This window comes from Mastacembelus armatus, chromosome 7 (assembly GCF_900324485.2).
Source record: "Mastacembelus armatus chromosome 7, fMasArm1.2, whole genome shotgun sequence".
Lineage (NCBI taxonomy): Eukaryota > Metazoa > Chordata > Actinopteri > Synbranchiformes > Mastacembelidae > Mastacembelus > Mastacembelus armatus.
In genome coordinates, this window is record NC_046639.1 from 16899543 (window position 1) to 16912551 (window position 13009).

At 41.3% G+C, this 13009-nt stretch overlaps 1 protein-coding gene across 2 annotated transcripts in view; it reads left to right on the plus strand.

The window, feature by feature from the left end:
• The window catches only part of dip2ba (disco-interacting protein 2 homolog Ba), a 38488-nt gene extending 25861 nt beyond the window's left edge, over window positions 1-12627 (plus strand). For both annotated transcript variants that reach the window (XM_026331798.1, XM_026331799.1), the window contains 19 exons: window positions 88-168; window positions 252-379; window positions 830-944; window positions 1239-1440; window positions 1658-1770; window positions 4531-4611; window positions 4788-4911; window positions 4996-5117; window positions 5514-5625; window positions 5996-6105; window positions 6344-6474; window positions 6572-6740; window positions 7038-7208; window positions 7480-7541; window positions 7679-7736; window positions 7851-7925; window positions 8195-8369; window positions 8538-8661; window positions 8798-12627. In XM_026331798.1, coding sequence (XP_026187583.1) covers window positions 88-168; window positions 252-379; window positions 830-944; window positions 1239-1440; window positions 1658-1770; window positions 4531-4611; window positions 4788-4911; window positions 4996-5117; window positions 5514-5625; window positions 5996-6105; window positions 6344-6474; window positions 6572-6740; window positions 7038-7208; window positions 7480-7541; window positions 7679-7736; window positions 7851-7925; window positions 8195-8369; window positions 8538-8661; window positions 8798-9050 — 2406 coding nt within the window. In that variant the 3' untranslated portion in view covers window positions 9051-12627. The remainder of the gene's footprint in view (window positions 1-87; window positions 169-251; window positions 380-829; window positions 945-1238; window positions 1441-1657; window positions 1771-4530; window positions 4612-4787; window positions 4912-4995; window positions 5118-5513; window positions 5626-5995; window positions 6106-6343; window positions 6475-6571; window positions 6741-7037; window positions 7209-7479; window positions 7542-7678; window positions 7737-7850; window positions 7926-8194; window positions 8370-8537; window positions 8662-8797) is intronic.
• Window positions 12628-13009: the final 382 nt, after the last annotated feature.

The window sequence follows — 13009 nt, forward strand, 5'->3', positions numbered from 1 at the left end:
GCATAATATTGAAACCTGAAAACAGTGGGAGTTTCATTGTATTATAAATATTTGACTACAATCTTTGATGTCTCTGCTAATGTGCAGGTGATCCCTGTCAATCAAGCTGGAGCACCCATTGGAGAAATTCCTTTTACTCGGACTGGTCTGCTCGGATTTGTAGGACCGGTAAGGCACACGCGCGAGAGTTAGTATAATAAAAGTGGTGATACTTGTGCTTCCTTGCTGAGTTAAATCTGTCCACTCCACAGGGCAGCCTTGTGTTTGTCGTGGGGAAGATCGAGGGGCTGCTGATGGTGAGCGGGCGACGCCACAACGCGGACGACCTGGTGGCCACCGCTCTTGCAGTGGAGCCAGTCAAAACAGTTTACAGGGGGAGGTGAGACACCAGTTTCTGCCTGTGAACCTGTGTGAAGATTACACGTATATGTGCGATTTCACCTCACAGGAGTGTGCACATGGGTAACAAAGAGGAAGAAAATTCCAGTAAAACACTCATAAGTTATAATTTTATGATATTTTAGTGATAAGTATAGTATAAAAATTGCTGCAGGATATGCTCCCATCACAGATTGTCTTTACAGAATAGTATCTGCAGGGATATACATATTAATAAATCCATGTACTTGATAAATAACTATGTATTATGTGTTTGTCATTTTTTGACTGGTGTGGCTGTGAAATTGAATGAAATCAAATTCGGTGTGGTATTGAAAAGACCTTAAGAAGTCAAAAAATCAGTCTGGTTAACGCTGCAGAAACTCTGCTGTAGCACTCGACAGCCTTTCTGAGCGTGTTTGTGTTCACTCTTCTGTTGCCACCCATGTAGGATCGCCGTGTTCTCGGTGACGGTGTTTTATGACGAGAGGATAGTGATCGTGGCAGAGCAGAGGCCCGATGCCAGTGAGGAGGACAGCTTCCAGTGGATGAGTCGAGTACTGCAGGTAAAGCACACATCTGCTCATGTGGCATTTATCGCTATCACGGCTTTTGTTTCTGTGATTGTGTTTTATAAGTATGCTTACTTTAAGTACATTACATGCTATAGGACAATTACCCTTTCTTCCTTTTACATCTCACATTTCATAAATGTGCCCCATGTGTTGTTCTCATAGGGTTTACTAGCCTTTCATTTAAGGAACTCTTATGCTATATAGAACTTATACTATGTTATACTATATGCAGTGCAAATTTTGCAATTCTGAAGCTATATCATGTGATGCACATTTCCTTGGCAGGCTATAGACAGTATCCACCAGGTCGGCCTGTACTGCCTTGCACTTGTCCCAGCCAACACCCTCCCAAAGACGCCACTCGGCGGCATCCACATTTGTGAAACCAAGCAGAACTTTTTGGAAGGAAACCTGCACCCCTGTAATATCCTCATGTGCCCACACACCTGTGTTACCAACCTGCCCAAACCACGACAGAAACAACCAGGTAGGCCCGATCGGACTCAGGACATGTCAGTGGGTGTCGGTGTGTGATTCATTATTTTATATAATCCCCTCGTCAGTTTGATAACAGATGAATAAAACACAGACGGGTTTTTGCTTGTAGTTTGGGGGGTTTATAGTGTTGGTGCAATTGTTGTAATACAGTATTAAAAGTTTGTTACTATATACTGTAGATAACTGGTCCTTTCTGATTTGCTCAGTGGACGTTGGTCCGGCTTCCATGCTGGTTGGCAACTTGGTGGCAGGGAAGCGGATTGCTCAGGCTACAGGCAGAGAGCTGGGTGTGGTGGAAGACCAAGACCTGATCCGAAAGGTACTGAACCCAAGCTGCCATACTGTCATCACAGCACACCTGGAATAATTACCAGACTTTTAATGATAGATGTGGTATCTTTCAGCATGCAGTCAGGAAAATGGGCCACTCTGAGTGACTTTTTCAGCAGTTTGATTTAAGACTCACATTCCACACCTTTAGGACCTGTTCCCGCTCTCTCTCTAGAGAAATTTCATGAATTAAACCCTTTACGCACACGTTACCCACGCTCCAGTCACATTCCACCTATGACCAATATGCTTAACTTAACTTAACTTAATCTACAGCGTACGACCAGCTAACGGGGCTCTCGCTGTACTGACACCTACTCCGGCTCAGATACGAAAAGCAGCCGCTCTCTGATGTTTAACAGTTATTTGTTATAAACATCCAAGTCAATAGTTAATGATGTCACTAGATAAATTACTATCTCAGTACAGACATTCACAACAGTTTAAGTCAACACGAAAGATATGGAATTAATTCCTCATGATAGGTAATGTACACAATACATTACATTTTTCAATTCATACAATTGCAAGCACAGGTTTGGGTTTAGTGTCTATGGTTCCTAGCTGCAGGTCATGAGTAGAACGGGAATTACATGGCATCGGTGCTGCCGGTTTTAATGAAGGGTAATTAGTGGTGGTTCCTCACTCCCGACCTGATGCCGTCCCGTTATGCCGCTTAACTTCCGCCCCATTCCTGTTTAACTTCCGCAGGTTCAAATACAGCTCCCAACTATCCCGCTGTTGCTGTTCAAATCCGCCCCGTTCCCGTTTAGGTCCTTACGAAAGCCTCTTCGTTCCCATCCTCTCAGGGGTAGAGCGAGAGTCTGTGGAATGTGGGTCTTGGACATCAGTTGATTAATCAGGAAATATTCTGATCATTTTGATTCATCCATAAATGAATGCTAAATGTGATGGTTCAGGCTTCTCTAATGTTGTCCTGACATTATCGTGAATGTGTGTGGATTTTGGGGCTGTTTGTCGGACTTAGCGATACATTTACATGGCTTCACCCTTGGCTGTTGGAAATTGTGATAATAAAGGGAATTTGAGGTAGGCTATTTATTTATCTTATCTGATATTTTATTAGACCAAACAAGCAATAAATAAACCAAATGAATCAATGGATTTTAAAGAAATTGTTAATTGCAGCCCTTTATTAATCTTCAAATGAAACTAATGTGTGAACTGGAAATGCTCTCTAAATGGATGCTGTCTTGCTAAATCTCTACTGTTTTACCTTTACTTTTGCTTGGGTTGGGTTTTAGCTCTATATGTGGCCAACCATGATGGTAAGGCTCTAGTTTGGCCCCCACTCGTCTTTGCTTCCGCTGCTTTTGTCAGTCAGATGTGCTTCTGCGGCCGTGATAACCTGATGACCACCAGCAATGCACAGAGATGACTGTCCAGCCTGTCTCCCTGGCCAGCAGGGGTCCACACATCTCAATTAATATAATATCAAAAAGACTGGAGCGAAATTGTGTTGTCTGTTTACCAGCATCCCATAAAAGCTTAGTGACGCTGCTGATCTTTTTTTTTTTTTTTTTTTTTTGTTCGTTTTTCCTTATATAGGAGTGGGCCTGCAGCCCATTAGCTTTGCCAAACTAATTAAGTGACATTTATTGATTATAAGGGAACAACATTTTATTTTTTGACAAAATGAGCATGCAGAGCAGTTTTGCTTTAATGAGGTAACGCAGACTTTAAGCAAGTAATTATAAACTCTTGGCATACCTTGTAATTATAAATACCTTGATGCATTGTACTAAGGCCCTGTAACTATAAATTAGGAACGTTTCTGTGTGCACCTCTGCTCGCTGTGTTCACTGTGACGCTCCCCTGTGTAGCATGGCTTGATGACATCAGGGCAGCCAGTGTGCATGGTGTGACTCCTGATTCATTGTTGACCAGAACACGATCTGTCTGACTGAGAGAGTGGGTGGCACGAAGGATAAGTCCAGCCGGTGTTTTTTTTAAATTTTTTTAAAAATTTTATTTATTTTTTTATTTTAACGTGGTCAAAAGTGACACTGCTGTCTTTTATGTTCGAATGTCCAGAGAACAATATTGACTTTTTTTTTTTTATGTGTTCACTTGGCTTCTGCTTTTTAATCACTTCTTTGGTTTGACGCTCTAAAAGCAGTCAGTGGATTGGTCCCTTTATGACACTTGATATAAAAAAATAACACCAATACACTGAGGCAGCAGCGTGTGGCCAAAACTTCTTTTCTCAAAGCTGTCACGACCTTTTGTTGGGAAGACCTACTTTTTGACAGTGGCTCTAATTGGCCTCCTACCAGGTGCAGATGGTCCAAGCATGACCCTGCACCTGGCAAACAAAACAATATAAATATATATATATATATATATATAAATGTTTTTATAAATATTCATATATATGTATATATTTATTCCTCAGACACTGTTGTCTGCTTGTCTGTCTGTGTGTGGGAGGGTAAAAGTGTCAGAATATTTCTGATGTGCTCTAAAACCTTTTCTGTTTCCGTTTCCCCACAAAGTCTGTTCTAAATGAATAAATGTATCTGTTGTCAGTGAGAGGAATCTCTGTTTCTGGTTGTTTGTTCGTTTTTATTAGTTAGTGTTTTCAGACCGGCTTTGACTTGTTTCTATCTTTTGTTTTAATTAATTGTCATTGATTTAAACTTGTGTGACCTTTTTTTTTTTTTTTTTTTTCCCTTCAGTTTGTGTGTGATATTTACATGATGACATGTACCTCTCTGTACCTTTTCAGCACCAGTTCTTGTCAGAAGCCCTGCAATGGAGAGCCCAAACTGACCCAGACCATATTCTGTATGTGCTGCTCAATGCCAAGGTAGATTAAACACAGGTTCAGTATTCAAATCTGAGAAATCATTAAGGAGTTAAGAGAAACATACTGACACAAATAATACCTGTCTTCCTTTAATCTTAGATATGCTGCTATGGGACTAATAGTGATCCATTTTGTTGGTTGTTTGTTCGGCTGAACTTCCTCTGTTTTTGCTCCAGGGGGCGGCGGTGTGCACAGCTACTTGTGCTCAGCTACACAAGAGAGCAGAGAAAATCACAGCCACCCTACTGGAGAGAGGAAGCCTCAACACAGGAGACAACGTGGTGCTGCTCTATCCGCCGGGTAAACACACGCCCCTCATCGTCGTACATGGCCATCTTCCCTTTGTGCAGATATTTTATATGTCCATGTCTCTTACTTGTGCAGGCATTGACCTGATAGCTGCCTTCTATGGCTGTCTCTATGCGGGGGTTATCCCAGTGACGGTGAGGCCGCCTCATCCACAGAACCTGGCTGCTACTCTTCCCACTGTTCGCATGATCATCGATGTGAGTGCATCCCCGCTGGGACGTCAGACCACATTGTGTCATAACACTTCAAATACCTGACATTTTATAACATATAACATTTGTCAATTTTAAATCAATTTCAAATACCAAAATATGTATCATGCATCCAAAAGGTTTACTTTAAATACTGAAGCCCCTTTAAGCAAGTAACTGAATCCCATCCAGACTGATTGAAGTGTTGTTGATTGTATGAATGATTTCCCTGGAGAGAAGCAAATAAAATTGAATTTTACCTCGGGGATCAATAAATTATAACAATGGCAATAAATGTCTTTTGTGTCACGCCTCAAAAGGAGGGATTTTACCAGAGGTCACAGTGAAGCACGGGAAGTTAGTGTCCTTGAATCAACCCTATGTGTTTGTTGTGTGTCACAGGTGAGCAAGGCAGCCTGCATCCTCACCACTCAGCCTCTCATGAGGATCCTCAGGTCCAGGGAGGCTGCAGCCAGCGTCAACGTCAAGACGTGGCCGACGATCATCGACACAGGTGCTGAACTCAGTTGCGATCTGTTCAAAGCGGATTAGCAGTGTTAGGCATTACATGAAGCAGCTGAACCATGTTGATACTAGCATGACTTGCTGCACTTTAACTTCTTTACTGGAAGAGGAAAAATTATTACAGACTGGTGAAACTAAAAAATATATTGCTCAATTGGCCACAGAGGGTCCTTTTTGCTCTTTGTGTAACTTAATATAGGCTAAAAGCTCTGAGCTCCGTAGTTTTACATATGTTCAGCAAACAAACATTCAGATCATTATGCAGATTGTAGCTCATTCCAAATAGCAAGCCAGACAAGGTCTGTGATTTATTCTGTCATGGAATAAAATAACAAAAATCTACTTTCTTCCCTTCCCAGATGATCTCCCCAGAAAGCGGCCCCCACACATCTATAAACCCCCCACAGCTGAGATGCTGGCCTACCTGGACTTCAGTGTGTCCACCACAGGCATGTTGACTGGAGTCAAGGTAAATTTACTCTCACAGGTCGTATGCTCTTCTTGTTCTTTTTGTCTTTTCTCCTTTTTCTTCTTCTTCTTGGGCTTGAGACACCCATGATGACACGTTTATACAGTTTGTGCACGTTACAGACAGGACGTGAGTAGTATTGGTTCTGTAGCACAAGAGCTCTTGGTGAATTTACTCTTACTTATTAAGTTTGATGACAAGACACAGTATTTAAGAGTTTTTGATACTTTTCTTTCAGATGTCTCATGCTGCAGTCAGTACTCTGTGCCGTTCCATTAAGCTGCAGTGTGAGCTCTACTCCTCACGCCAAATAGCCATCTGTCTGGACCCATACTGTGGCCTGGGCTTTGTCCTGTGGTGCCTCTCCAGGTAACATACACACACACACACACACACACCCACCAAATAATCATATTTCATGTAGTTATAAACTGTAGATGTCACTGTGAGTACCTTTTTGCTGCAGTGTTTACTCAGGTCACCAGTCCATCCTTATCCCTCCGCTGGAGCTGGAGAGCTCACTGCCTCTGTGGCTGAGCACGCTCAGTCAGTACAAGATCAGAGACACCTTCTGTTCCTACTCAGTCATGGAGCTCTGCACCAAAGGTCTGGGCACCCAGACAGAGATGCTGAAGGTCAGGATCACACTCACAGAATGTGGCACATATGGTTCCCCTTTAAAATGAATGCTTGTTCATTTCAGTCATTACTGTAATAACAAAACTGTTATAAATTATTTGCTGTTTACTCTCTTAAAAATGAAAAGTAAACTCTAGTACATTATAAGAACTTAAATAGCATGTAAGATGTAAGCTTCAGATGAAGGTCACCTGACATACATAGATTACGTGTGAGATGAATTTTATGTTATAAAGTAATAAATTATGGTTCTTAGTAATGAAATGTTTTTGTCAAACCATGCATGTCTCCAGACGCGGGGTGTGAATCTGTCGTGCGTGCGGAGCTGTGTGGTAATAGCAGAGGAGCGGCCTCGTCTCGCTCTCACACAGTCCTTCTCCAAGCTCTTCAAAGACCTCGGCCTGTCGCCGCGCGCCGTCAGCACTGCCTTTGGCTCCAGAGTGAACTTGGCCATCTGCCTGCAGGTTGGTTTCATACGGACACACACGTATTGTCCCATGAGATCGCTCTGCATATTTTTTTTTTTTTTTCTCCCCCTAATGCACCTCTGATTCTTGTGTGCACTTAGCATTTCTCCTTACCACATGCATCTTTTTTACTGTGTAGAAATGTTTATCCATGCCAACTTGAAGCATTATGGAGAGATAATAACCTTTTTATGGTCTGAATCAGCCAAAACGCCTCAGTATCAGGCATATTTCTTAAATTTCAGATAATTTTTTTCTGTGTCCTCAGGGCACTGCTGGACCAGACCCTTCCACTGTCTATGTTGACATGAAGTCTCTGCGTCACGACAGGTATTAAACGAGACTCTTGTGACTTGTACAAAGGCAACTAAATTAGTCACATGATGCAAAACGATGAAAACAAACGCGGTGGGTCGATGAGATCAAACCGAATGATTGACGGGGCGTCTTTTGTTTGTGTTCTTCAGGGTGAGGCTCGTGGAGCGAGGAGCACCACAAAGTCTTCCTCTCATGGAGTCAGGCACTGTGAGTATTGATCATTTGCTAGTAAAACCCATTTGTGTGATGGTCGCAGACACAGATAGGTAACAGTAGCTGTATTATTCCTAAACCTAAAGTATCCTTATGTTCTCCTCTAAGATCCTGCCGGGAGTTAGGGTCATCATAGTCAATCCAGAGACTAGAGGCCCACTGGGAGACTCACATCTTGGGGAGGTGAGTGAGCAGAGAAGACCAGGACAATGATATCCAGATGTGTTCTCTCTTTCTCTGTCCTCTTATCATTCATAAGCCTTTGGATGATGATGATGCTTTCGCTGGCACAGAGCCAAATAAACACAACTAATTAGGACAAAGAGCAGAGGGGCACACTAATCCATTTAACCTCAGGTTGTGCTCTTGTCTGAAAAGGGAAGGTGATTTTAGGTGCCATGAGTACTGACATAGTCCAGGCTTGATTCTTTGGCCTCTCTGTCTTTGTTTAGATCTGGGTGAATAGCCCTCATAGTGCCAGTGGCTACTACACCATCTACGGGGAGGAGAGCCTGCAGGCGGATCATTTCAACACCAGACTCAGCTTTGGGGAGCCCCACACCCTGTGGGCCAGGACGGGCTACCTGGGCTTCATCAAGAGGACTGAGCTACTGGATGCGAGCGGAGGTGAGGGGACATTTTATAAAACGTGACCTCATTCAGTGCCTTCCTTCCTTTGCTGTTTCGTAACAGTGTAATTTAATTTTTAGAAAAAGTGTAAAATCCTTATGTCATCACGACACTGGGAAATCTATTTAGAATCGCTCAGTATAAATAAATACTTTTCTGCAATAGATCGTCATGATGCCTTGTTTGTGGTTGGCTCACTTGATGAAACATTGGAGTTGAGGGGGTTACGTTATCACCCCATCGACATTGAAACGTCTGTCTCCCGAGCCCACCGCAGCATAGCCGAGAGGTGAGGTTCAGATTATGTGCATAATGTATAGCTGTCTTTATATATTTTTATACTTTCTTAAAAAAAAAAAAAAAAAAAATCCATAGCATTACAGAAAATCCAACTGAATTCTGTTTGTACACTTCTCATCCATCAGTGCTGTGTTTACATGGACCAATCTGCTGGTAGTGGTAGCAGAGCTGAGTGGCTCGGAGCAGGAGGCCTTGGACCTTGTGCCCCTCGTCACCAACGTGGTCCTGGAGGAGCACCACCTCATTGTTGGAGTGGTGGTCATCGTGGACCCCGGGGTGATCCCCATCAACTCCAGAGGAGAGAAGCAGAGGATGCACTTGCGAGATTCCTTCCTGGCAGACCAACTAGACCCCATCTACGTGGCCTACAACATGTGAAGACCCTTCACCAACTGATGCAGAAAACTGAGCCAGGCTCTGAGAACAGACCTGAGGGAGAAGGACTTGGGGTGCACTCAGTAGCAGCCCCGACGTTAAACCTCAGACACACATTCACACCACCAAACAATTTGGGAATGCAGGCACAGTACGAGTACTGTGATGAGAAAGTGCTTCCCTCTCAGAAACTGTACCTTATTTGCTTCCATGTGCTCGATCGCTGCAGTCCAGGCTCATTGAGATATGTACAGAGGGAGAAGGGTGTTTTTTGTCCTCCTCTCTGTGCATCCCTCTTCTCCCTCATCGATCTGATTCATGTTTTTTTTTTTTTTTTTTTTTTTTTTTACCAGACATTTTAATCCCATATCTTCAGCAAAGAAAGAAATCCTCCCCTCCCTTCATCGTTTGTTTTTTTTTATCATCAATCATGAATCATTTGTTTCTTTGTTTTTTTAGCTCACATGATTCTTGAAGGCAGGATGGCGCACTGGAACTGCTGAGAGGAGCTGGAACTTTCCCTCCTTGCACTTTAAGTCCTTGCACCTCTGAGTCCACTCTTCCTGTCTCACCTGCCTCAGAGGGACACCCCCACCCCAATGTCTGCTGCTGTCACAAGAGCAAAATCCACATCAGTATTAAAAAAAGTGCCACCAGCAAGTGCAGCCCACAGTGGCGGACCTGACATATCACCTTCCTACCAGGTGCACTGTGGCTTTCCCTTCCTGTCCGCATACTGCTTTTGCCAGCAGACATTACACACACATTACAAAATGTCCTAAAAAAAATCCAGTTGAATAATTTGTTGGTGTGGGAAAAGAAAGACTGGCTTTGTAAGCGGACAAACCTGTTTTAGTAAAGATGAAACAAATTCTTCATTTTCGGCGTGAGCAGGTGTTGGTCCGTTAGTTTTCGTGATTGCGATAGTACTAATACATTTTTAAAAGCACCAGTCAGACGATTTGAAGCTGTGCCTGGGGTTTAGGAGTGTATCAGGAGTGTATTATTGGCAGTGCAATCAGTGGCAACATACAAGCCCAAACTAACAAGGCCAGGAGTCGCACAGCAGCAGGTTGGTTGTGTTGACTGTTCTTTTGACTGTTTAGGCAAAAATCTGAATCAGTTTGTGTGTCTCGTGTGTAAACTTTCCAGAGGAGTCACATCCAAGCATCTGATTTTTTTTTTTTTTTTTTAAATAGTTGTTCACTGCTGTTCTGAAGTTATTTCCAAACTTCTCAGACTTTTCAAACCATCTGGATTAGTAAATATTGTTACACATTGAAAAAAAAAAAAAAGTTTAACCAATTTTCCAAGCTATGATCATACATGGTTATTCCAGCAAGCCATAAAACTGTTTTTGTAAAATACAAGTAAAATCTAAAATTTAGAAAATGAACATCAATGAACTTTAGATGCTTTGCTCTGTGACTCAAAGGTAATTGTAACACATGGGGGAGTAGACATTTGGGCAAGATAGTGCTCAAAGATTTATGCTTGGCAGTTAATTCTTGACTTTGGAAACAGCAGATGACAAAAGAACATTCCTCATGGCCAGCTTGTTTGTTCAAGTACTTTCAACTTTACTACACAGCCTTCATTAACTTTAGCTGTCATAAGCTCAAAGCTCTAAAAGGCTCCATGACAACGTAGAAACCCTGTCTGCCGATGAAGACTGTGTAATCCAGTTGAAAGATTTGGGCTGAACTGCAGAGTGCTGCTAGCTCTCAGTCTGCGTAGCTTCCCATGTTAAAGCAAAGGATTCTTTCATTTAATGTGAACGTCACAGTGGATTAGATAAACATCAATCATCAGAAGGCAAATAAGTGCCTCCTTATTGCACCACGGTCACATTTGTAATTATGGACTGCTGAATTACTAAAAGCAAAAGAAATCAAGAATGAGGACATAACTTTGCCTTATTAAACCTGTGGAGCGTCCGTGCTTTTTATTTTTAAACCCTCATTTCCAGCTGGAATTTTAGTGTATTTTAATGGACTGTTCGACCATTTTTCACCTGTGAAACCAAACTCAGAATACACTTCTATTTTATAGGAAGGGGGTGTCTTGTTCTTTTTAAGTTTGCAGTCATGCCTTTCTCATTTCAACACCATTTAACCCAGATTTTTCTGAATGTCTGTACCACTGAAAACAAGTAAAATTGGGAACAAACAACAATCAATAAGTAACCTGTGATTTTAAAAATGGCAGAATTCTCCTTTTAAAAAAAAAAAAAAAAAAGGGAGGTCATAAATGAGGGTAAGGATGTTGTCTGTATACTAGATTTTAGAGGTCAAATACTGTATTACTGGTTGTTAATGTGTACATGGAAATGGACTTTGTCGATAAAAACTTGACTGATCTTTCATACTTGACAGCATTTTTCCGCATTGTTAATTTAAAGGTATCACATTACAAAAGAGAGAGAAAAAAAAGTTTCATATTATTTTAGCAGAAATAATGTGCACTTTCCCAATATCATTTTATGTGAGTATGTATGTGTGTGTGTGTGTGTGTGTCCATCCATGAGGGAGTGTGTCTGTGTGTGTGTCCACTTTAACAGTGATATTTGGCTTTTCTGGTGCAACAAGGTTTTGTCTTTTATAAGAAAAAATCCCAAAACAACCATTTTTAATATTTTTTTTTTTTTTTTTTGTCGCCTCCACTGTATTTTAATTCCTTCCACCCAAGTTTGGGATTTAATATATTTTATAGGGGTTTCATCAATATTTTCCTGATGTAATCTTTCTTTAAAACTGCACAGAACATCTGCAAACAGCTGATTTGAGTTAAAAGCAGCTTGACACACATTACATAACATGAATAGAACCCTTCATTCAGTGACAGACACTGACGACGTGTATGTGAGCCAGTATCTGGGACAAGTTAAGAGTTACTCATGAATAACAAAGTGAAGTTTTTGAGCTATTATGATAGTTGCTTTGTTGCTACTCTTTCACTCCTGCAACTTTTAATAAAGTTTTATAATTTCGTGTTGACCTTCAAGCCTTTTCAATAGACATTGGTGCTATTCAAGTGAGGGAAAGTTGAGACTTTTTTTTTTTTTTTTTTTTTCTTTGTCCTCCAATGTCGTTACCGAGAAGGTTTCTTCCTGGATGCCCTTTTTGTGTGAAAATAAGTCATTCTTTTTCCACGCCAAGGTTTCACTCACTGTTCAGTTCTAAAATTGTTTTCTGAGATCTGATGAAAAACAAACAAAAAAAAAAAAAAAACAAGTCCACAAGGACAATGCAAATCGATATTTTCCATTTGAATTTCTGTTTTCAAGCTGTCGTGTTGTGAGGACCGGCACACATTTCAAACCTCCAAACGTATTCTAAGCACAATATGGCATTGTATATGTAAGGTAATGAAATTAGGATCTTTCACACAAAAAAACTCAAGGGCCCACAATGTATACCTCAACAACTGTCTGTTCACTATGCATTGTCGAGCTGCAGCAAAGACATTCTGAACTAGTCAATGGTGCGAAAACTTCTAACAACATGTCTTACTTGACAAAAGCACTGTCACACTGTCATTGGATGTGTTTCATGTCAAATAAAAAAATGCTTTGTCAGAGTTTCTTTGGCTTCTTGTCGTCTCTGTGGAAATTTCAGGAATCATTTGCTGCATTAAAGAAAAACAGCATCCTTCTTCCACCAGGTGTCAGTCTGTCTACTTCATGTGAAAAATGAAATATGCTCCCCTTATGTCACCAGCCCAGCTTGTTCCTGTCCATTTTGACTACAGCTCCCTGCTATTTAAAGCTTCCTTAAACATCCTAAACACAATAACAAACTAATTTCTTTTTATGGAGAGGATTTGTCACGACATAACAAAGGACTTTACTAGTGATTTTTCATATTATTCATATTTCACCCTGTTACTACAGATTACATATAACTAACTAGTATGTAATCCTTAGATGCCTTTGTGTTTCTATTACAATCTGTATGATATAG